Source organism: Magnolia sinica, chromosome 3 (genome assembly GCF_029962835.1).
Source record: "Magnolia sinica isolate HGM2019 chromosome 3, MsV1, whole genome shotgun sequence".
NCBI lineage: Eukaryota > Viridiplantae > Streptophyta > Magnoliopsida > Magnoliales > Magnoliaceae > Magnolia > Magnolia sinica.
Window position 1 is genome coordinate 33,893,049 of NC_080575.1, and position 26,204 is coordinate 33,919,252.

A 26,204-nucleotide genomic window follows, 5' to 3' on the forward strand; every position below is an offset into this window, starting at 1 on the left:
TAAGCTACTTAAGGCTCAAGTAACTTACGGATCCAAACGCCTGTACGTTGGTAAAAGTAGAACAACCGACCACCCATCAGGCAAAAGTCCTGTTCTCCCGGTTCTTGTAACCAGAAGCGGATTGCCTGGTGACCCTGCTATCGCCTACCACCAGGTGGGTCCACCTGGATGTTGGTGTTTTATTCACACCATCCATCTGTTTTGCCAGCTCAATTCAAGTCATGAGCCCAAAATTGAAGCATATCCAAAGCACAGGTGGACCAGACCACAGGAAACGGTGGGGCCGTTGAAACCTTCCTAGGGCTCACAGTAATGACTTCTGTAGCCTCAAAGAAGTTTTCAACACTATGCGTTCAATCTCCACTGTTTCCTGTGGTGTGGTCCACTTGAACTTCCGATATTCTTCAATTTGGGGCTCATGGCCTAAAATGAGCTGGCAAACCAGACATCATAGTAGGCCCTACAAAGCCCTGCCAACATGGATCATCCCTCATAACCTAGCTTTAGCAGAGGCTAATCACGTGCCAACACAGTCCCACCCAGAGTATTGATCCCCAACCCAAATCAGCAAGCAACCCATGTGATGTCACAGAGGAGCAATTGCTAGGCAAACAACTAAAGCATGAAGCATCAATCCAAGTAGTTGGTTACACAAAATAACATGGAGCCACCATTACTAAGACGCAACCATCAGTGCTAAAACTTGCCAACATGCAAACCAATCTGTCCAAATTATTCTTACATGTACCAATGTTTAACGCAAAGGGAGCAACAAAGAGATATAATGTCGATTGATCCTCAAAGTTTTGCAATCAAACCATTCTGTATAGGCTTCGTTATCACGCTGTCCTTGATATCTATCTCACTGGCACTGGGTGGAACATCCACTGCTGGGGAGCAGTTGAAGAAACCATGAGGCTGCACAAGCAAAACCAAACATGTAACATGATTGTAGATTTTTCTCCATTTCACTTCTTATGCATGTCTACATGTATAGCGGAGCATGTGATGTTCACGCATAAGATGCAAACATCATGCCGCATGACATACCGTGTACAATGAAATGTTGAAAACAGATATGCAAAGAAGAAAGATAAATGCTTTGCAGGCAGAGATAAATTGCGGGAGGAATGTCCACAAAAGGCTCACACACCATAATCAAGAAGCCTCTTGGATTGAGAATAGAAGCAAGTGCACCAATATTCACGAAAGGGAATAAAGGCTAGAGAATAGTTGCTAGATTCTGGTCAATATTTGCCTCTTGGACAGATGGTTATGGGGTTCTTTTAAGGGTGTTAGCCTTTCCTCTGTGCAATATGACCATAAAAAGATGTTCCTCATCATGCAAGAACAGTTTAAATATATTTCTTTGTAGGTTGGCATTAGAGAGGCATTGAAGTTAAACTATATTCCTCATCATGCTTAATCCAAATTATATTAAACTATTGCATTTTGAATATTTTCATTGAAAGAAATTTTGTTATGAATACATAAATAGAAGAACAAACAAGACAAACAAATCATATCAGCAAGATCATGGATTGACCATTAGTTGAAGGATTCTTCCATGTATTAAAATCTCCTGCTTCAGAATCATGGATTTGTATTTCATCTTGGATTCTTGTTGGATCCATCATTCCCCCTCTAAAGATTCACAGTTCCAAATCCTAGGAACCGCACCAGGGATTGGCATTAAGCCTATATCTTCTGGCATTTGTTATAGACAAGGCATATACAAGAAGAGGTCCCTATTGCGTATGTTGTTTGCAGATATTAGTTTTGATTGACAAGATGAGGAAGGCATGCATGCAACTAGAACTATGAAGGGATGCTTAAGAATCTAAAGGTTTTTAAATTAGTTGGACTAAAACAGAGTATATGGAATGCAATTATAGTAACAATGGGAGTAGAAACAAGGAATTAGTTGAGATGCTGACCAAGAACCCCAAAATGACCATGTTTATCTTGGGTCGGTAATTGATGAAGAATGGAGAGATCAAGAAGGATGTTGCTCATAGTTGGGTGGAAAAAGTGAAGATGGGCCTCCGGAGGTTTGTGATTGTCATGTATCAATCAAACTAAAGCAGAAGTTCTATAGGATAGCTATAAGACCGTCCATGCTTTATGGAGCAGAATGTTGAGCACTTAGGAATAACATGTTCCTATGATGAGCATTGCCGAAACAAGTTGAGAAGGATGAATGGCAAGACGAGGAAGGATAGAACTAGAAATGAATGCATAAGGGGGGACTTAGAAGTAGCATCTATAGCAGCAAGGGAAAGTAGACTCAGATGATTTGGTCATGTTCAACAGAGACCAGGAACTGTACTGGTTACAAGTGAGTGAGTTCAAGTTGGAAGGTTCTAAAAGGCAAGAGGGAGGCCCAAAAGGATGTCGGTTGAGGTAGTAAGAAAAAACTTAATGACTTTTGATATGGTCCTTGAAAGAGTGAAATGGTGGAACAGGATTCATGTTGGTGTACCTGACCCCAATTAGTTGAGATAAGGCTTAAATGGTGATGCAGTGGTGTGCCATTATGGCCATTACAAAAAATTGATCCGTAAAAGCTATTACGGCCCCCGTAATGGCCCATTACGCCCCTCGTAAAGGCGTAATAGCCTCGTAATTGAATTATGGGGCCGGTATAGGTTTTTCGGATTTTTTTTTCATTGAAAAAAGAGGTTTTTACTTACAGCCCCCGTAACGGTTGTTACACCCCGTATTGTAAAGGTAACGTTGGTGGCCATTACAGCCACCGTTACCATTATGGAATACCTTAGATGCAGCCACACACCTCCTTCCTAATGCAGGGGCATTTTCACACTGGGCTCAAGTGGGGTCGCTTGTTGGATGCAGGAGCACACTTGGGGTGGGTGACCCATGCGATTTGGGGCCCACGGGAGAGGTCTCGTGTTCGAGACTCCTTACTAGGGGTGATTAATGCGCATTTCACGCCGGGCTCGAGTGGGGTAGCCCGTGGGATGCGGGGACACACTCAGGGTCAGCGGCCCATGTGATTTGGGGCCCACGAAGGGGGTTCGGCCGAGGTCCTAAAACCCATGAGATGTGGGGCCTGGGCTATAAGATAAATGGATTAATTCACCATACTCTAACAGTTCGAGCTTTTAGAGCAAGTGGTTAATTGTCCTGCATCAAATTGGTATCAAAGCGGGAGGTCTCGTGTTCGAGACTCCTCACCGGGGGTGATTAATGCACGGGCATTTTCACACTGGGCTCAAGTGGGGTTGCCTGTTGGATGTGAGGGCACACTTGGGGTGGGTGACCCATGCGATTTGGGGCGCACGGGGAAGGTCTCGTGTTCGAGACTCCTTACCAGGGGTGATTGATGCGCCTGGGCTATAAGATAAATGGATTAATTCACCATACTCTAACAGTTCGAGCTTTTAGAGCGAGTGGTTAATTGTCCTACATCACTTCCTCCCTCTGTGTGGGCGCGCGCGTGTCTGTGTGTATGTGCGTGTGAAGGTCTCAAGTCCAACCAGTTGGACTATTAAGTTACAGGCCGGCCAGCAAATAACTTTTAACCTTTCATGGATGTACTACATCCAACTTGTCCAATAGGTTGGCCCCATCATAAGGATCGCCTTTTGGAAAAGTCAACAATGGACACTTATTGAGTGGACAATATTTGTGTTTTTCTATTTAGCAATGGCTGGGAATTTTTTGTATGGTGAGCCACTTGTGGTCCCTCCCTCCATCCCTACACACATACACAAACCCACACAGTCGATTAGGTCAACCTCCCGAGAGCTCACACAAGGTCAAGCTCTGTGCTCTATGGGCCCCATAGCGATGTGTGTCAGACATCCACACCATGTATTTGGTAGGTCCCCTCTAGCCAATGTTTTAAGCATCAACGATATCGGCTGATATATCCCATGATATATCTCGTGTCCCACCTGTGCAATACGAAACGCTCTAGTAGTGGGATATATCCCACATGTTCGATCCAGTGAGCATTTTCAATTTTTGATCCTTTTTTTTTCTATAAATCATACGTTAAATCAATGTTAAATTGTTACAAAACCAGGATTTTCATGTTTTGCATGAAAAATCATGGATTGGAAGCTTCGATTTCGGGATTTGGAAGAGAAAGGCTGAGTCACAGAAACTTGAAAAAAAAAAAAATCCTAAATTTCTCAATTTTTCACAAATCGGTTGCAATTTGTGTCCAAACAAAAAATCAAACATGTATGTAACCTGATCTAGTGATTCTTCTTTTGCTTTTGAATATATTGCTTGTATTTCCACGTCTTCTTAAATTTATAAATTATATGAATAGACTTTAAATATACTTGCATGAATTCAGTTAGACAACAAATAGATTGGGACCGCATATAAAGAAAACATATTATGTGCACTTGTTTTTTATAATGTTTTTATTTATAAGTGTGTATTGATGTTTTTTTTAATAATCACTTGAGTTTCATTGAAAAATTCGACCAATTTCCCTATATTTCTAACAACAACGACCGACATAACTGATATATCCCATGTGCTAACCGATACATATCTATATCCCAAGGGTGCGATACATAACGCGATACCGATATTTCGAACATTGCCTCTTAACTTATAGGATTATCCCAAAAATCAGCTATATCTAGAACTCATGTGGGTCACACCATCTGAAATCATGTAAAATCAAGCCTAAAACATCTAAAAGCACTTGGTGAGGCCCACCTGAGTTTTAGAATGGCCTGAAATTTAGTGACCACTTATACAAGTGGGACACACAACAGATGGGTTGGATGAATGAACCTCATCTCAGTGGACCCTATAAACAATCAAGAAGGTTTCGATGGGTGGGGATCCACTCTCAACTTCTATTTGCGGTGTGACCCACCTAAGTCATGGATGGGCCTGATTTTGAGGCCCATGGCCCAACATGGAAGAGTGCATCTGATTGATGGGGTGGATGTCCGACACACATCACAAGGGCCCACAAATCTAGACCTCATGGGAAGCTCCCATAAGATCGACCTCATAGTGCCTTTTTCCCTATATATAGATGGATGGATGGAGAAGGGGGGGTTCTGCTGCAAACCAGATTGTTATTCATGTTATGTGCAAGCAAATACCATAGGGTTGGGTGGGCCCCACCATAATGTGTATGTGAAATCCACTCCAACATCAGATGCGTCAGCCAACCTTAGGCCTGGAGCCCAAAATTCAGCCACATCCATGATCCAGGTGGACCACATGAATGAAAATAGCATGCAGGGGGAGACCCACCCTCCAAACTGTTTCCTTTGGCGTGGCCCACATAAATCATGGATAGGTCTAACGATGGGGATCCCAAGCATAACTTTTCACAAGGCAGCTGATGGTAGTGGATTTCACATAATCATTACAGTGGGCCTTGTACCTCTCCCAACTGTTTCCTTTGGTGTGCTGCACCTGAATCATGGGTCAGCCTGATTTTTGGTCCATAGGCCTAAAGATGGATGATGCAACTGATGGTCGGAGTGGATTGTACATACGCATCATGGTGGGCCCCATAAAAAACCAAGCCCTCAATTGTTTCCCTTGGTGTGGCCCACCTGAATCACAAATCTGCCTGGTTTTTTTAGTACAACCTAAAACGCGATTAGGCACCTGACGGTTAGAGTGGATTTTGGAAACACATCACGGCGGGACACACCCAAGCCACCACTCCTTTGCTCGCAGAATCCCTATTTTTGCAGTCTCGCTCGCAGAAGACTGCTGGGCTATTTCTGTCTACACACACACACATCCACCATAACCAGCAGGTGTGCCCGACCCTCTGTGGGACCCACCATGCTGTACATGACATCCGTTCCAACCAGTATAGTGTTATGAAATTGACCGTGTTCTTTTTATCAATTATCAACATATGGATTTATTTGCTAAAACTTATGTAACCATTCATATAGAGCATATGAGTGAAATCCAGATATGAAACTGAAGAGAGAAAAATACCATAAGCATAAATCCAATGCGCTCTACTGGCATGACTGGCCAGTCTTCCAAACGAGGAATGTGTGTAATTCCAAAGACATACCTGCAATGAAAGGCAAGTCATGAATAACATAAACTTGCATGAAAGGGCACGAATTCCAAGCGGTAAAAGTCAATTTAGAGTGAATTCAATATTACATGAACTTGAAAACAGATCTTTCTTGTTAATTTACAAATGCTATTAAAAGGTACAAGGAATTGCTAGATGCACAAATCGCACAGCCCGAAAGCTCATAGAAGAGGATATGAAACTAACTTACAGAAAAACAGTAGCAGAAAATAGATTCTACAAGCCTGAGAATCAGCCTAGAACAGCAAGATAAGTACTGAAATTTTCATATTTCAACGTGCGCAGGCGCACATGCGCGCGCGTGTGTCCGTGTGTGTGTCTATAAAGGTTGGTCATCATGATGTCCTTAGCATGGTCATACAAATGCCGAAATTTTCTTTGGTCCCTCTCTTGATATTTTATGTTCCTCTCAGTTTTCCCTCCCTTTTGAAGGAAACTAAACCTCGAGTTCTTTATCACAATCCCAAGAATTAGGTCACATAGGCATCAATTGGCCAATATGGTCACTTTGCCATTGGATATTTACTCCATAATGACTGTTCTTGAGAGAAGACACAAACCCATCAATTAAAATAACAATACCAACTTCGCCATTACTCTATCGTTTCTTTTTTTTTTTCAATTCCTTTTGTTCAAGAAGACGGTGAAAAGAAAATTGTTGTTGCAGAAACACAAAGCAACATACTGCACAACATCATTTGGATGATTTATGAACATATGGTGATTCCAACTAGATTGATAATGTTGGAATGTGCAAAGTTGAACATTAAACTCATCGATAATAGTCCCTGCAAGCTATAAAAACTTTGCCTTGTCATGGGACAAACCTACATTTATAGGCCAAAAACCACCAGGGTACTATTCATAAGTTTCTCTTAATCGAAGAGTGACATTTGTGTTCCCAAATGGGATTATTCGAATTCACATCATGAACAACATCAAAGAAACAAGAATCAGAATTAAACTAAAATAAAATTAATAAAAATAAAACCAAGAATAAAAAAAGACATAAATGTTGCAAACATCACAAGGCAATTGAGTGAAATAAATTACAATCTGATAATAATTAATGGAAACAGAAAAGTGGAACTAACCAAAGAACAACATCAGATTCCTCAAGAGGCCGATTCTGCTTAACCCAGGTAGTGAGTCCCTCATTGACCCGTGGATTTTGATTAGGAAACTCTCCTCCAGGAAACTTCTCATCACGTGAATACGCTGTGACCCAAAGATTGTGCTTCAAGAAAGCAGCTCTCCTCAGAAAAAAGGCCTCTGGACCAGCTAATGGCAAGCAATTTGAACCAGGAACAAGTTTATAGCCTGTTAGCTGACCGGTTCTATTGACAGCTCTTGTGTTCCTGATCTGAATATATAAATTCCAGGTATTTTGGATCAATCATTACACTCCAAATGTATAAAGTATAAAGTCATAAAGATAAACATTCTCCATTTTAATTCACTGATGTCAAATAAAAGATAAAAAAAGCACAAGATCAAGCATACTTTTAATCATGAATATAATAATCATGAACTAACAGAAAAATAAGGAACACCATACTGGTTTGAATGATGAAATAATACCAAAATTCAAGATGTGTAACTGACTAGAAATAGAGACTGGCATTCCAATCATTGAACCAGTCTCACAAATACACACAGTCACACACACACACCCTTAACAAATGCATGCTAAGTGTCCATTTGTTTTCAAAACATAATTGTCCACTACTTTGGGACATTTCTACATTATTTATGCTTGAAAATACCTAGACATGGAACAAAAAAAAATATTAATAGAATGAAGCATAGAACACTTTTGAGAGATACACAATAGTATACAGTAAGTTAACCAGTCTCACACACACACACCCCCTTAACAAATGCATGCGAAGTGTCCATTTGTTTTCAAAACATTATTGTCCACTACTTTGGGACATTTCTACATTATCTATGCTTGAAAATACCTAGACATGGAACAAAAAAAATATTAATAGATTGAAGCATAGAACACTTTTGAGAGATACACAATAGTATACAGTAAGTTCACTCATCTTTTCTTTCACTGCATCTCTATTTTTTTTTCCCTTTTCGATCTCAGAAGTTTCAACTGAGGCTTTCCCCTGTACTGGGCTTATGGTCAATATGGGCTAACAGAACAACAGAACTTTTCATGATGTGCCCAGTCATCCGACAGAGGTGTTTATGAGAGCTACTTTGAATTTGTTGCTTTGGCCAACACTTTATAGACTTTATAGACCTTTGTACATTGTCCTCTTAAGCATTTTGACTTCTTGGAGAGTAGAGTCCTTGTATTGGGAGTGATAATTCCTCATCATTACCCTCTTTGTAGTTTGTCTTTTTCTTTTCGGAAGGTCTCTCTGTGTAATTTCTTTTGGAGAGTAGAGTGACCCCTCCTCCGTCAACTCGCACATCCCAGCCATCTTTTTGCAGGCCTCTCCTCCCAGCATTCAGACTCTTCTGCCAATTATTCAGCCTCCCATGTCAGTCCAGAATCAGGCCTCCCTTCATCCTCCTCTGCACTCCGAGACAATCCCTCTCTCAGCCAACCTGCTGCTGAACTCTCTCCCCAATGTTCAGCCTTATGAGTGACCTGCCCAGTCTCCTGCGTCAGGCCATCATCTAGACTTCCCTCATTTTTCGCTGCAAGCTGGGACTGGCTCTTTTCTCAGCCTCCCCCCAGGTCAGCACATTGCTGCTGGCATCTCTCCTCTCTCCCAGGCCCTCCCCCTGCTATCAGACACTAGTGCTGCCCCTCCATCCACCCACGCTGCCAGCTGCAGTAGGCCCTTCCCTGGGACTGTTCCAACCCCATCGCCCTATCTCCCCTCTCATGCGTCCCCTGCTGCCACCTCTGCTCAGGCTTCCCTTCATCCAGATCCACAAGTCGAAGATTTAAATCATCTTTTATGCCACGGGAGCATTGCCACCTCAGTCTGGAGCCACTTCGCCCGTCTTTTTCGGTTGCCCCTCAAGCAGGATCAATCTATTCAAGCCAGAATCCAGCAATGGACGCTAGCAGCCTCCTCATCTTCCCTTCGCCTTCTCCTTAGGGGCTCGATCCCTCCAATTTTAATTTGGGAAATCTGGATGGGCAAAACGGGGCTAGATTCGAGAACCGGATCTTCAGGGCAGCAAACACCATCCAGAGGATTTCCACCTGGCTTATCGAGATTGGCTCTCTACTCTCAGACGTGGATCAATCGGTGTGGCATGATCTCGTTTACCGAGGCTTTGGTGCTACTCATTATGCCCCCTCGCTTCCTGTCAAGGCCATCATTATCAGATGGATAAGACCTCCAGATCAGTGGGTCAAGCTGAATATCGACGGTTCTGCTAAGGGCAACCTAGGTGCCGGTGGTGGGGGCGGCATATGCTAGGATAACTTAGGGAACATGCTCTTTGCATTTCACAACCAATACGGGGTGGTTTCCAACATGGTTGCGAAAGCTCGGGCTATGGTTGATGGACTCTTCATTTGCAAAGATATGGGCCTATCGTCCATCATTGTTGAGACGGACTCCCAAGCTCTCTTCGACGCGGCCTCCAGCCCTACTGCTACCTACAGCTAGAAACTTTGGCACTACCTGCTTTTTATTCATCAGCTTTCAGGGGCCCTCAATCTTCGATTCTCCCACGTCTTCCGCGAAGGAGATTCCGTCGCTAATGCCTTTGCCAATTTGGCCAGCAGCGATGCCCCAGATATGAGGTTTCTCTCCCCCTCAGGCCTCCCCCGTCACATTAAAGGGTCCTTGGTTCTTGACAGAGCAAGGATGGGCCAGGTCAGACATCGTAAGGCTAAGAAAGGTGTGGGGTAAACTCGCTCCTTTCCCGCTCGGTTCGCGCCTGCCTCCCTTCATGCGGGCTCCCCCTCCTGTCCCCTCTCGCGCAGGCAGCTCATGTTGCTCTCTTTCTTCCCGCCTGGCCTCTCCTTTGTTTGGTTTTTCTGCTCTAGGTATATGATAGTCGAGGCCCGATTTATCTTTTTGTCCATCGTGGCCCCGCCCGAATGGTTGTAAATTCATCTTCATCAATACAATGCGGGTGGCAAGTGCCCACCTTCCTTTAAAAAAAAAAAAAAAAAGGTCTCTCTGTGTAATTTCTCTCTTTTTCTTTGCAATAAAATTTCAGTAGTTTTTCAAAAGAATTGCCTTGTAGATAGTGAATATAGACTTGAGAATATGCTTTATTTGTAAAAGGCAGGAATTGGTTCATTGCTTTATCATTTGTCGTATGAGAGTGAGGTGATAAAAATGGCAAACAACAGCAAAGGAAAAAACAGAAAAAGGAATATGCGAAATCCCTTCCACTAATAGAATGGTTAATCAATCCCCCTACAAAAGAACCATCCGATCAAACAGATTTGAGATAAGATTTTCCAATAGCAAAGCTTTGGCAAGAACTAGAAATAAAAGAATATGTTCAGAATATGTTTTCTTGTAGAAGGGAAAAGGTTGGAGAAGAAAAAGGAACTTTGTGGTGTAGTTGTGAACTTTTCTCAGAAGCACAAAGTGCAAAAATTCAAAGAACTGAACTTCACTGTCTATGTCGTCGACCACCGGATAATGACATCAAAGACAGTGTTCGATGACATCAACCACCGGTCGATGACATCGAAGCATCACATCAAAATCGAGTTTGGTTGTGGGACAAATTGGATGCAGCTCTCAATAACATCCAAATATCCGTGGGCCCTGATCATCTGCACTTTGATCGCCTTTCAGAAGTAGCAACTGGCCTATTGGAAATGCCTACTTCCGATAAAGAGATTAAGGCTACAGTGGGATAGCTTGGGGAGGGGATAAAGCCCCCGGACCAGTCAGTTATCCCCTTGCCCTCTTCCAAATGTTTTGGAATGTGATCAACATAGACGTTCTTGGGTTCATTAAGGAATTCTTCGAGAAGGACCAAATCCCAGCCAAACTTGGAGCTTCTTTTATCGCATTAATTCCTAAGATAGGAGTGGAAGGTTTGAAAGATTTCAGACCTATAAGCTTAATCAGAAACCCTTTTAAAATTTTGGATAAGGTGCTTGCTTCAAGATCAAGAGGGGTGTTGGGAACTGATCCAAGGGGCTTTTGTGGAGGGGAGACAAATTTTTGACAACACATTGATTGCCCATGAGTTCTTGGACTCACGTTTCAAGGAAAAGAAACCTAGAATCATTTGCAAGCTCGATGTGGAAGTTAATCATTCGGCCACATATGATGAAGAAATAGAAATAGAAGAAGATAAAGTACTTAGATGTGGATAAAGTACTAGTACAAACAGATTACGAAGAAATAGAAGAAGATAAAGTATACGTCGAAGAAGGAAACGACTCTGATGATGGTGGTGGTGGTGGTAATCACATGCCACAATAACAACTAGATCAATGTATATAGTACTAGTGTATTACTATAGTAGCCTATGTTAGTATGTTTATTTTTTATATTTCATTATTTTGTAAGTTGTGCTTTTCTTGTAAATTATATATGTAGATTAAGTTGTAGGTTGTAAGTTATAACTTGAAAGTTTCATTTATCAATAAAATTTCTATATTCGAAGTTTTTAATAATTAATTCTCTTAATGCAGTTGGTTGATTGTTTTGTAAAAATTTATGTAAATATAATATAAGTAATTAAACATATAACTTAATGAAACACTCAAAGTCTTAAACGAACTTGAAACAAGTAAAATAAGTTATCTAATCACCTTAGACGTTTTCCCTAATTTTTTTACATTTTTTTTTCAATTTTCCCTTTTTTTCTTTTTTGAATATATTTGTGCAATCGCATATTAATTTTTTTCTGAATATATGTGCTCAATTGCATATGCCCATAGCATATGTTGGTCGCACGCAATCGCATACGCGATTTGACAACATTAGCAGCAAGCTAACCTTAATTAAGACAGCCTTCTCCAATATGTCGTTGCACTTCATGTCTTTATTCAAGTGCCCTCAATTGATGCATGTGAGTTTGAACAAGTTGAGAAGAGATTTCTTTTAGAGAGGTTCAGCACAAGATAGCACGTTCGACCTTCTAAGTTGGGACAAGGTATGTAGGCTATTGCCCACTGCGGTGCGAGTGCGTGATCTCTCTGGCATGAACTTAGCTCTCCTCAGGAAGGGGTTATGGCAATTTGGAACATGGGAAGGGGCAATGTTGTCAAATCGCATATGCAATTGCATGCGATCAGCATATGCTGTTCGCATATGCGATTGCACAATCGCATATGCCATGGCATATTTATTTTTTTTCAAAAAAAAAAAGAAAAAAAAAGAGGTAAAAACTCCTCTAATTAGTACACATGATTGGATTGGGTTATTTTACTTATTTCATTATAGTTTTGAGTGTTTCATTAAGTGATATATTTAATTACTTATATTATATTATATAAATTTTAACAAAACAATCAACAAGCTACATTAAAAGATAACTAATTATTATAAACTTCGTACAAGGAAATTTTAATGATAAATGGATAACTTAAAACAACTTACAAGTTATAACTTACAACTTAATTTACAAAAAGTAAGCACAATTTATAAAATACAAAAAATAAACATAATTGAAATAATTGTAGAGAGATTAGAGTAAGAAAGAAAGAGATGTAAGAGAGAAAGAGTAAGAGATTTAGAGCTATAGAGTAAAGAATATTGAAAATGGAGGGGATATGAGTGCCTAATTATAGGCAAAAGTTCTCCAATTTGAAAAAATAAAAAATATAAATATAAATCTTCCGCTCTTGGCTATTGGGAAATATGCAATCGCATCACATACTCGCATATGCGATCGCATATTTATCACATATAAAAGTATGCCATGGCATACTTGCCAGGATCGCATATGCCATCATGGCATATGCGATTTGATCAACAGTATGCGCATATGCGATCGCATTTGATAACAATAGGAAGGGGGCTTCTGGTGGGAAATTGTTGCTAGCGAATTGGGTGACTAGAAGATTATCCTTGTACAAAGCTTCTCATATATGGAAATCGATGGTCGACCTTCTAGGGCCATTCGAGCACAGTTTCTATCTCTCTGTTGGGGACGACTCTAGAATTAAGTTTTGGGAAGACATTTGGTGTGGGAACTCCCCGTTTTGCATTGAATTCCATAACTTCAGCTCACCTTGGCACCAAATGGGAACCTATGAGTGGTGGATTGCTTTTCCTTTAGTGGCTTATCCATATGTTGGTCCCCTCTGTGTAGAAAAAACCTAACAGATCAAGTGAAGTTGACGAGTTTATCTCTCCTTTCTCGACCGCCTGAAGTTGGTTTACCCTGGGGGGGTTGAAGCTATTTTAAAAGATGCTTTGCTCCGGAGAAAGTGCAAACCAAGAGAACCTACCACTTTTGATTTTATGGTATGCCCCCAAAGGTTGCTGCTTTCACTTGGTTGGTGGGACTGAAAAGAGTTCTCACAATAGAAAACCTCTAGAAGAGATCGCTGGTCAATCCTAATATGTGTTGCCTTTGCGAGCAAGACACTGAAACCATTGATCATCTTTTCATTCCATATCCTTTCATGATCAAAGTCTAGGAGCAATTTTTTAGCCGTTTTCAAGGAGCACTGGATTGTGACAGGTTCGATTAGGGACCTTCTTTGGGCATGGCATGGGGGAGGCAGGAGTAAGAGAGACATCTTTGTGGCATATTACATTACTGGCTATATGGTGGGTCATTTGGGGTGAGAGAAACAGAAGAGGTTCGTAATTCTTCTTCTTTTGACGTATTGTGGAATCTATTAGATTGTTGGTCTTGGAGTGGCTTGCCACTTCCACAGCTCTGTTTAATATCGCTGCCTTTTTGTGCTATTAGCAGCTCTTGGCCTCTGTATTCCTTTCCCGCCAAGCTGTTGCTTGCAGGTTTCTTAATAAATTCCATCACCCTTCAAAAAAAAAAAAAAGAGAGACAATAAAAAGAAAACTGATTTCTTAAACTTCTCCTGGTGGCTTCAATGCATCCTCAAACATTGAAGGGGGGAAATCCCATAAAATCTTTCATAAAAATCTCAGCTAAACATGCTCTCCCAAATCAAATCAAGAATCTGCTGAAAACAATCAAAACAATGATCCATCGCTTAATTGAAGTGAATAGTGACACAAATAGTACTTTCACCAGAAAAGAATCAGAAACTACCTTCAGATCTCCAAGTATCTAAGGACCCTAGCTCTCATACCATGAAAACTTGAATATATTTCAAGAGTGGATACTACTATCATGTGAGCCCTAAGGCTCATGTGCATAAGTGAAACAACAATGACAATTACCCTTACAACTTCAACATACAATATATCATGTAACACTCTAAAGATCGCCCAACCATAAATTCCTAATCTTCATCATCCATCATCTTTTCTTTAAATAAGCACACTATTCATCATCTTCTCTTCATTTCTTCTATCGTTTTCTTCTCCTTCATTTCCTTTTCTTCAATCTGCTCTTGGTTCCATTTAATGTTAATTTTTTTCACCTACAAGGAAAATCTCGAAATCATCGAGGAATTGTGGGTAATAGCAGAAAGGGCCCTTGTTTATTTTTCATTTCTATTGAAAGGTAAAAGGGTTAATTGTCAACCCATTAGCTTCTTTAGAATTAAAGCTAATAGCTGACATGAATATATGAATGCATAGATTTCTACGAAGCACTAGACTCATAATAGCATTCTTCAAATCATAACTGACATAGGAGCGTATGCAACAAATTCTCTGGCTAAAGTGATATTTGATCATGTTGCTCAGCAGGAAGATAATAACTCAATCAGAAAACTCATTTCTGGCAGAAAATAAATCAAAGAAAGATCAGTCTAGTAGCTGGCAACAAGGATAAAGCCAAAAGACCAATCCAGTTTTATTGAGGCAGGTAAGCACAAATTACCACGAATATTGAAGAAACAAAATATGGTAGATATACAATCAAAGGGTAAGATGAGATCTAACAATGTATGCAGTTTTGCAGTATATGACATAAAATGATGCCTCATCATACAAATGGAAGGGAAAAAAAAATAGTAATTATTCATGTCACATAATCAACAATGCAGTTTCTCCAAAATAACCTCCACAAATAGGGTAGATATGCCTTACAATCCAGTGACGAGCAGACGAAGGATTACAGTCACGCATAGCTTGCAGCTCAGACCTGAGCAGCTTTTCTTCAGCATAGAAAGCGTTATTATGAATATTATTCTGCCCCGGTTCTTCAACTTTAACATTCACTTCAACCACCTATAAAAATGAGGGTGATATACATTCATGATCATGATGTTGACAACATAAAATGGTGTAAAGGAAGTACACAAATTAGGAAGGTTTAAACAATGCATGGGTAAAAACTAGTAAACACTGGAGGATTTATTCCAAAACATATTCAGGTATTTAAAAAAGAAAAAGAAAAGAGAGAGGGAGAGAGCTGTGGATATGGGCAGTCCTGTTTCAACAACAGATCCATCATATAGACCTCTAAGAAACCAAAATTTCTGTATACTTCGAGAGGACACATAGCACATCAGAAGTAAACATCAGAACCCCATTTCTTCCAAAACGCTAATAAGCTAAATGAAATACAGGAACATAAAACAATACATTCCTACATTCCGAGCAAACATTTAAGTCCAATTTACTCCAAGATAACTATAAGCTATAACCTATACCTAAAGACTGAAAAGGGCAAGGAAACCTCTTATAAGCATTTGCATCTCAGATTTCTTTAAAATAATAATGATAATAATAATAACAATAATAATCGCCCTTAGCCGAAATCTGCAAAGTCTGAGCCCAAGATGTAGGCAAGACAGGGACACAAATAGAAAGAATCTACAGGTTTTTATTCAGGCTTGCACAGAAATAATCGAAAAGAGCACAGACACAAACATGCATGCATGCATACATAAGCTTTGAAATGACATGCGGGATGACCTATCGCCCTTTTTGAACAATTCACTCATTCATGCTAGGAGCAAAACATGGTTTAAAATCACGCCAATCAGATGATCCTTAACATCCGCTCAATGGCTTGGAAAATGGACAGTCAAGGTTGAGCAAAGAAACAAAATAGGTATAAACATCATCTTGAACATCTATTCAAGATTGAGTGGAGTGTTCGTTTGATGATTCTAACCATGTAAACAATGTTCCCAGGTCAGCGATATAGATATAGGGCGTAATATAAAAATACATGGTAATGATCAATGTTATTGATGATACTACCGATATGACGATATCACAGAAATAATTTTTATAATCTTGGCGACTGCCCTTTCAAATAAAATACACTATCATCAATGCATAGAATAGTATCAACATTACCAGCGTTAACACCTGTGAAATTCCAGAAACTAAAAAAGATCTGGTTACAAGACTAGAACACCTCCATTGATAGACCAGATCAAATAACAATCAGAGATGGTTGGGACACACAAACTGAAGCTATATTTAGATATGGTATATCTGGTATCAAGTTGGTAGAGAATGGCAGCAGATGGCAGATCTGGCCACCTCAATAAAAACAGCATCAACAACAATACAGTTGTGGTAGTGTTCTCTATTTGCTCTGTGATGACCAGGAAACAGTACCAGATTTGAGGAAGCTGTTGCAGATCTTAAGTGGTGCCGCCAGAGATCATCTGAGTTCGCACAACAAATTGACAAGCGATGGCAGAACCAGTAAGAGACACAAATCCAGTAACAATAAATGAGTACTGGTGGTAAATGTGTCTGGGTAATGACTAAGTTGCATTGGATGGACCCAATGGATGAGTCAGAAGGCACATGTGGCCTGGCTAATACAGATGGCCTGGTTTACTACAAGGGTCCTTTCTGGATGAGAGAATACTTCGTGGAAATTTGCACCTCTCACAATAAGGTGGGATCTTTTGAAGTAGAGAATAGAAAGATTTCCGATAATACAATGAATCCTTTGAAAAAAAAAATTAGGGATATGATCATGAATTTTATTGTCCAGTAGCAGAGGAATTTCTTGGTGTGACTACTTCCTTCTTAGGGATTGAATTACCATTATGGATACGAACAAAAGGAAGCTTGTGCTTAATTGGGTTCCTCATATTAGGTATCAGAAACTAAATTTAGATGGCGGTTCCTTTGATTTTGGGCATCACCATTGTGTGTGGGTGGGCAGGTGGAGGCAAAAATTGTAATTTGGATGCCCTTTTGCAGTATGTGGGACTCCAAGATTTACAAATCAGAACCAAGAATTTTTCCTTTTCATTTCTTCTTCTAGGGGATTGTCAAAATAGTCTCCTAATGTTAATTAATGAGGGCATCGTCAGTTTTAGAAACTTGGAGACCAATGCTGAACCAACTGATCATCAAATAAGGGACAAAAGGTGGTTATGAGTCTTGTATATGGAACTATGGCATACTATTCTACAAAATGCAAGTATCTTTGATTCCTATGATAGGAAACAAAACCCAAGAAGCGAGACTAAATTCTAGAAAGTTAGGGGTATGGCGTCTCTTGGTCTTTCTCTCATGGTGCAACTCCACATATATCTCTTCTTCCTTTCTTTCTTCTCCATCTTTCTCTATATCTCTGCAGTTATTAAAGTGATTATCAAAGTTCATGGGAACTAAAGGTGAGGAACTGAAGGCCTAAACAGTGTACATAAGTTCCTTTCACTGCAATTAAATTTCTGTTGATTAGCACACCACTATACTTCATTCTTAAAGACATCAGCTACATTTCCTTTGAATGTCTCTTTTCATCATGTACAGAGAGAGGATGGAGAGGAGATCAACTCCATAGTAAAGACAGAGATGAGAGGGTCACTCATTCGTTTGGTAACGTGTTACCTTTATATACTTTTTGCCCTGGATAAACATTCAGGTGTGTTGGTTGCACCAAATATCATGAAATTTCAAGATATTTTGCACCAAATTAGACAGATTAATCATGAAATATCTTGAAATTTCATTACATCTGGTGCAACCAAACACACCCTTAGTATTTTACCGGAAAACAAAGGGACAAAAGAAGAAGAAAGAAAGAAAGAAAGAGGCTGAAAATTCAGGTTCGAGCATATTGTGAAAATGTGCTTCTTTCAATTTTATTATTGTCAGATTCATCCTACAAACTTCCTTGTTTCATTAGCTGGTAACCAAAACAGTTTTAAGAGCAAGAAACTAATCATCTGTTGACTGATAGGCAGAATGTATGGTTTAGGGGTTAAGACTTTTGAACAGTGATTTTGAAGACAAGAACAATCAACATGATAATATGCACTGATTTTTTGGAGCTTACAAGAAATTGTTGAATGACTAATTCAAAATTTCAAAGCGACGACTGCTTGCAGAAATGAGCACACAATCAACCATGTCAACTCAATGTAGTACTCCGTATGGGGAGTGGATGATGAGAAAACACTCAACTTGAGTTCCGCAACATGGTAGAGGCATAGAGCTAGTGAGCAAATGATTGAGCACGATATCTAGCTCAAGATTGATGTATTCGGAGTTCAAAGGGCAAGTCATAAAGAAGGTTTCTCAATTAGATCTCCGTGTTAAAAGTTCTTCAACCCTGTTGATTCAAAAGTCAAGCTTGTGGGAATGAAGCCTAAGAGTCACACGTCAACTTGGTGGCAATAACCACAAACATAAATAATCAGTCAATTAAAACAGACAATTAGTAAGTCGTAACTAGTAACAGATGTAAAAGGTTTTAAAGAAAAGCCTTTCCCCAACAAGGAAGTGACAACAGGAAACAGCAACAAGTAGCAAATTACAGTCTAGGAATATAATGTTTGTTGCAATCTGAAAATTTTCACATATTTTGGATCCTATTAGACCTTTAACTGACCCAGGTTTGCGAATGTTGGTTGGTGCTACAGTATTAGTGCTTTGGGTCAGTCCTAAACTTACATGTGGGCTACTCTCCAAGGCATCTTTTGTTGCTCTCATTCCTCAAATACTTTATCAATGATGCAGTTAAAGATTAATGCTGATGCACAATCAGCCCACTTTAGTTCTAATCTGATTGCAAGAAACAATCCTGTAATGTCAGACTAAAGAGTATCTAGAAAATCAATCCTTAGGCTTTATGAAGCAAGAACTAGTGTGTTCCTTTTCTCAATGCAAAATCTCACTGAGGAGAAAGCTGACAATATTTTGTAGTAGAAACTATCACAATATGATGGAAACAAAAACAGAATCACAAAATATGAGGAATATATCAAATTCCTTTTCGCATATATCAAACTATAGACAAATTGAGGAATATCCTATCAATTCATAGTAGCACACCTGATTGAATGTTTCACCAGGCCTACAATCCACTGCCATGTCCATACGAGCAACAAAGAAGTGTTGATGGACTGGTGCGTATAACCCAGGAGCAATAGTTGTACCATATTTTCTAGATTCCCCAGGTTGCAATGCTCCTAAGCTGAGTATTCCAGTGAGTTTAACTTCAGCTTCAATTTTGCCATCCTGTGAGCAAAGAGTACATAAGCATCCTCTTTAATTTTATATAACATGGATGGATAAAAACAAGAAACATAAGTGAAAATAACTAGCATGAAGTGTATATAAACAACAAGAAATAAGTGCATGTAACACCTAGTGAATGGAATCCAATTGGAAAAATCCGTACATCCTACTACAAATATTTCTGATTCAATATGCAAATACTCTTTTGTTGCCGATGTATCTAAAGCAAAAGGTGCAATCCATATCAATGAGCTTTTAAAAGCGTATACTTTAAATATATAAGCGAAAAATTATGAAATTAAATAACGAGAAAAGGCTTTTCATTAAGGATATCTCCGCTGGTTACCAATGTACCAGCAGGCGGATCTAAAAGCCGACCCAGATGTCAGATTAGTTCTGGCATTTGATCCAAGGTTAGATCTTCACAGTAGCAAGAAATAGGGCAAGTTCTTCAGATGGGAAAATCCAACAATCAGAGCATTCAAAAACAGAGAGCATGATGATTGGCATAAGTGACAAGATGGATCAGCTGATGCAACTGATGTCATGTAGGGGAGGCAAATCAGGCAAGAGATTTACGTAGTAAAGTGATAGATGAAGCACAAGAGCATGCAAGATCTTCTAGTGCTGAACGAAGATCAGACTGATCACCACTGATGATATCATCAATGCACAAATTCAACAATCGAGATGATGATCAAGGTGTGAAGATCGAACTATCCAAATTCAATAGTCAATGCATATGGCGCGGTTCCTGCACTAGATGACGAGTGTTGAGAAGTTCTTTAAGCAGAAAGATCACCCCAATCAAAACAAAGTCAAGTTGGTGGCAACAAAGTTGATATAACACAAAATTATCCAAGTTTCCACTCACACACCTTTCAGAATTTCTATCAGATCTCAACGCCAGTATGTCAAGAATATGTGCTATTTATCATGTTGGAAAGGTAACTTGAAGAGCTAACAAACAGTTTAGATTGGAGCTAAAATCCCAAATTATTTAAAAGATGAGGTTGGAACATCACCCTTCTTTTGAATCTCAATTTCTAACCTTCTCCATGCACCTTACCATTTTTTAAATCATCCCTTGATGCTTCGAGATTCGATTGGTTTGTAACAAGATTCATTTCACAGTTAACTTGTTGATCTAAACAATGGTATAAGGATTTTAGAAAACTGTTAGCAAAGATGTGAGAAGATTACGAAAAAGCAAATGGAATATGAAGACTACAAAAATGCAATTTTGTAGGGTGCAGAAATGATATCTCCGTGTCCCATAGATGTCATAAAAATGAAACATCCTCTCCTCTGGGACATGGAAATGGGATCTTCGTGCCCAGGTATCTAGAAAATAAAAAGGGTGTGTACCCTAACTTAAGGGGTTCGTTGGTTCAACGCCGTTTAGAGATGGTCTGGGGTTGAATATGAAACTCAAATGAGGTTCAAAAGGTCGTTTAACACTTATTCTTCTTCTTTTTTTTGTGTTGTGGTGGGGGTTTTTTTTTTTCCTTTTCTATGTTGGGTGGGTGTTGTTCTTCTCCTCTTCTTCTCTCTTTAATCTATCATTCTACAAACTCTAAACACCGAATGTTAGGATCGTCACTAAAGCGTGATTATGGGTCAGTAGCTTATTTATGGTGGCATCTAAAATATAGACAGTTCAAATTATTAGATCCTCCATGAGGGCCTGCAATGGGTGGTGACACATGCTAGATCCAGTTCCTTTAGAAGTCTCTGAACTGTGGAATGAACTTATTAAATAAGGGTTGCGGGCAGAGCCCACCATGGTGTGTGTATGAAATTCAACACGTCCAACAGGTCACCCATTATTGAACTTGTATGCCCCAAAAATTGGGTTGATCCAGCCATTGAACAGGCCACCGGGATAATTTTGAGGTTGTTGGGTGGTTGTTCATTGTTTTCTATGGTGTGGCCCACCTAATAATCAGGCAGGCCTGAATTTGGATAATCTCATCATCATAGTCAGTCCCAATTAATGTGCATTTTAGCTGGCATATGCACAACACGGTGGCCGTGCATAGGCAATAGTGTAAGCAAGTGAATAAGAAAATAAATAACTTTCACACATAGGCGAATAACTTTTTTGTAATTTTACTCAAAGGTGAATAAATTGTAGGGCTGTCAATGGGCCAGGCCAGAGGTTGGCTTAGGCCCAGATTTTGAATTGTTCAGGCTGGGCCTGACGGGCAGGCCCTATTCAAATTTTTTGCCTGGCCCGAGCACAACCCATTGACAGCCCTAATAACTTGTTGAATAAGCTTACCCTAGAAGGGTCATGCATGGGGTCAATTGCGGTGCGTGGATGACATCCAACCTATCCATCATGGTTTCCCCCATCATGCCCAAGCACAACCCATTGACAGCCCTAATAACTTGTAGAATAAGCTTACCCTAGAAGGGCCGTGCATGGGGTCAACTGCGGTGCATGGATGACATCCAACCTATCCGTCATGGTTTCCCCCATCATGAAATTAAGACACCCCAAAAATCAAACTAATCCAACCATCAGGCCGCCATGTGAATTTGGAGGTTTTTGGTGGTTGGCCATTGTTTTCTATGGTGTGACCCACTTAACAATTGTATAAGTTCGATTTTTTAAGACATCCCAACATCGTGTTCAGGCTCACTTACATTTGATAATTTGGTTTGAACTTCCTCATAAAATAAATCTATGTTTTATAATTTCACCATTAGGCATTAACAACTGATGTCTACATATGCATCCGAATTTTTGCTCTCAAACTTTTCAAATAAAACCATGTCATGCCTGAACAACTGTCTCCAACTTTTTGGTGTTCCCATATTTTAGGGCTGCCATATTTTTAAGCGTCTATATAACTTTTGTTGTACAAAATTTTTGCCATATGGCAAATTGCTAACTATGGGTAAGAATCTTCAACTATAGCCTCCTTGTCTACTGCAATGAGAAAGAGGTATTCTAACCTCTCACTCAGCAAAATCCTCACACCACAGATCATTCCAAGAGCTAACATACGCATCATCGCCTACCAAAAATCTCATAATACTACCGCAGACTGGCTGCATAGTAGAGCTTGCCCCCCAGATCTGGGGCCTTTTCTTCTTAGAGCCACATACAACATCCCAGCCATTTTTGGACACCCCATATTTAGCCTCTAATATGCTCTTAATAAGAGAAATCTCCCCATTCCCAAATCATCAACAACATTTCCCCATCATCACAATATTTATGCATCTAATGTATCCAACTCCTATTCCCCCCAAGCACCACTGGTTTGCATACCTCCTCCCACAGAACTAGATGGAATTGATGGTGCTCCAAATTATTCCATAATTTTTTATCTAGATGGATTCTAAATGCTTCATGCATCTGAAGATGGAGATCAAGTCTATAGAAATCCTGGCTAAAATTGCTTTCAGCATGGTAATTCAGCAAGCTTCATAAGGAATCTTTCTTGGACTTTTCCCCATCCAATGGCCTTTTTTTCCACCTTTCAACACAATATGAATACCCAAGAGCCCCATATCACCTTCAACACTGCATCTGATATCTGTTGCAACTTCCACAAGGGAGTCTTAGCCAAGATTTATGCCTACCAGCTAACTTTTAGCAATATTTACCTTCAAACACGATATTAATGAAGCATGTCAAAATATCCTTAAACATCTAAGCATCTTGAACCGAGCATCTCCAAATAGCCATGTACGATCAGCATAATGGACATGTGTGATCTTCAGACTGATGTAACCCACCTGCATTCCTTTGACAAATCCCAGATTGCAAGCTCTTTGCAGAAGGAGAGACCTTCCCCAACAATAGCATACAGGAGGGGCAACAGCGGATCCCCTTGTCTAAGGCACCTCAACGTTTGCAGAAGCTGTTAAGGGACCTATTGAATAGTACAGAGAAAAGCCAACTGAACACAAGCCGACATCCACCGGACCCACTTTTGACTGAAACCCATTTGCCGCAGGAGATCCAATTAAAAGGCCCAATAGACACTGCCATATGCTTTTTCAGTGTCAATATTAAGTAAAAACCCTTTTATCTCCATGACCACGTTTGGAGAACTCATCTACCATCTCGTTGGCTACTTTAGAGTTCATGAAGTCCTTCAATATCACTTTCTATCACAAAAGTCATCTCCATCGCAGCTCCATCTCTTTTCCTTGTTACACACTCTTCTCAAATTATGTTTGTGCTGTGTTTGTGTTTCTGTGCGTTTATTTTCACCTCTCCTAGTAAATTTTATGCCAATCAGTCCCTGGTGCAAGTAAGGAAGGGTTAATGTAAGGAGTGGCAGCTGATCATCAAATTTTCGCCAAGCAATCATGAGAAATGCCGTTTAAACGGGACTTCATAAAATGGACCCAAATAATTGGACTATAGCTATAGCTATGGAGATGATGTGTGTGCATGCGTGCGCACATATCAATTCCTTTTATAGGGATCTTCACTGTAGGACTACTACTGTTCCTAACTAGACCAAACTAATGGCTACTCGAAATATCCTAATCCTATAAAGCCATCAGGGTAATTTCAGATATGAAACAACATGAGTATGTGTATTAGATATGGCTCAACCATTCCCAAACATATCAAAGACATAATTAAAAATATAAAATCAGATTTAGAAATTGTGTACCAATATATAAAAAATAATTTAGCAATTAAAAATACCAAAATAGCCCAAACCCAAATAGCTAGCTATAATGATGATTACGGTGGCGAATTATAAGTACTAAGATATTAAAACACTATAATGATGATGATGGTGATGAAGTAGAAGCACTAAGATATTAAATGCAGGCACGCTCACACACACACACACTATAAAGACGATGATGAGACGAAGTAATAATACTAAGATATCGCACACATGCTGACAGCAACGAATTAGAAGACATAAGATATCGCACACGTAAGCGGATGCACGCACGTACAGTCGCAAAAGGGTATGGTGCTGATCATCATGATGAAACTTGCAATCTGGCTTTTTTTTTACTCAGGTTGGCAAATTCATCAGGTGATGGTTTCGCCGGAAGGATCACCTTCTTTCTCTTGTTATTGGGAACTCAGTTCCATTCTTGATGTTCATCTAGTTCCTTCTCAAATAAATTTTCTGGTGCTGATTCTAGAAAAATGATGATGAATGATGATGATGATGACGAGAGCAATATATACACCCATGACCCCTTACTCAGATAACAAAAATCGTACACATAAACCAGGGCTAACAATACAAACAAATTCATTTAGTGCACTAAATTCAAAGGAGAAACTCCAGACTTGCCTGGTAGAAATGCCAATAAAATCCATACTCATAATTAGCCACAGTACATATAAATGACACTGATAGCCGTCTGGACCGCCGTACTTCAGCTAAGCCAGTCCTCCAATCTTGATGCTTCCATAGGATTCCATGATCTTCTTCATGCAAACAAACACAATTCTCAATTGTCTCAACACCTCCGGTGAAATTTGTAAAATGGGCATCGAAATATTTGATGTAGCCTAAACAGTCACATCCCTGCAAAGCTAAAGTCATTTCAGAAAGGAAAGATATCGGACCATGAGTAGAAGGAACCAATTACTAATGGAAAGGACAAAATGTGCAGAATTTTGACCTTTTTTAAGGAATGTGCATTTTTACCCAGCCCATCCTCTCCTGCATCAAATGCATTCTTCCTGTAATGTGGCTCATTTGGATCTCCATACGGCACCACCATCTCAACAAAACTTAACCTGTGGGCCACGGATCTTCGACCCCGACTACCATCAATATATGCAACAGAGTAGATAATCAGGCCCTCCCTAGTATTGAAACCGATTCGGAAATTCCACTGTTCACAGGACATCCGATCATGAAAACCTTAGTAGGAGGTTCTTAATTACAATGTAATGCGGGTAATTAATCAGCGTGTCAAACTGCCAGGAAAACAATGTGTAAAAGGTACCTTCTGCCATTCCACAAAATGGCCATGGACACGAAAACTTGGACCTTCAGGCTGAATAATCTGCAGGGGTTTCACATCACTCCGGTCAACACCTCCTCGTGTTTCTCCTGCGGTATAGTTTCTTAAAGGATCAGCTGGAGGTAGAGGAACCAGTTTTCGATCCTCAAACTCGACCACCAGCATAGTTTGCATATCAACAAGTACATAGATGCCTTCAACTGGGCGTGCATAACCATTTTCCATTGGGCAGTCACTCTCAGTTCTACAGAAGATAAGCGGTTTAGCAAGTCTGCGACTAGGAGCATCAGCCTCACCATGATAACCAACACACCTGGGAAAAAGATTTGAAGGAATTGTAAATAAGAAATCAAGACCTAAAATCCCATCAACATTTCTTCACAGAATAACAAGTAGAATTATCTTACCAGGCATCAACCATTACAAGATCCATATCCTCAATACCCCTCTTTTTCATCGCCTCTCTGAATGGAGGATAGTCCTTAACCACAGCTTCACATTCAGCATATTCCATGGCATCCTGTAGTTGAAAAACAAAGAGAAGAATAATGGATACTATACCTGATTATTGACAGACTAAGACCATTTCTGTGAACAAATCCTGTAGCCTACTTCTGTTTCTAAACGAAGTTTCCAAGAAAAAACAATCAACAAAAGTAATAAGAAAAAATAATCATTTGCCCAAAACAAGTGAACAGTAGGGA

The 26,204-nt window shown here is 39.8% G+C and overlaps 1 protein-coding gene across 1 annotated transcript in view; it reads right to left on the reverse strand.

Annotated features, from left to right (window-relative positions):
• Positions 1 to 600: 600 nt before the first annotated feature.
• LOC131239802 (amine oxidase [copper-containing] zeta, peroxisomal) overlaps positions 601 to 26,204 on the reverse strand; it is a 39,094-nt gene continuing 13,490 nt past the window's right edge. The window contains exons 4-12 of the mRNA XM_058237674.1: positions 25,908 to 26,020; positions 25,483 to 25,813; positions 25,153 to 25,368; positions 24,819 to 25,055; positions 19,339 to 19,524; positions 15,169 to 15,309; positions 7,168 to 7,436; positions 5,965 to 6,046; positions 601 to 918 (exon numbers count right to left, since the gene is read on the reverse strand). Of these exons, the coding sequence (XP_058093657.1) occupies positions 799 to 918; positions 5,965 to 6,046; positions 7,168 to 7,436; positions 15,169 to 15,309; positions 19,339 to 19,524; positions 24,819 to 25,055; positions 25,153 to 25,368; positions 25,483 to 25,813; positions 25,908 to 26,020 (1,695 nt within the window). The 3' untranslated portion in view covers positions 601 to 798. The remainder of the gene's footprint in view (positions 919 to 5,964; positions 6,047 to 7,167; positions 7,437 to 15,168; positions 15,310 to 19,338; positions 19,525 to 24,818; positions 25,056 to 25,152; positions 25,369 to 25,482; positions 25,814 to 25,907; positions 26,021 to 26,204) is intronic.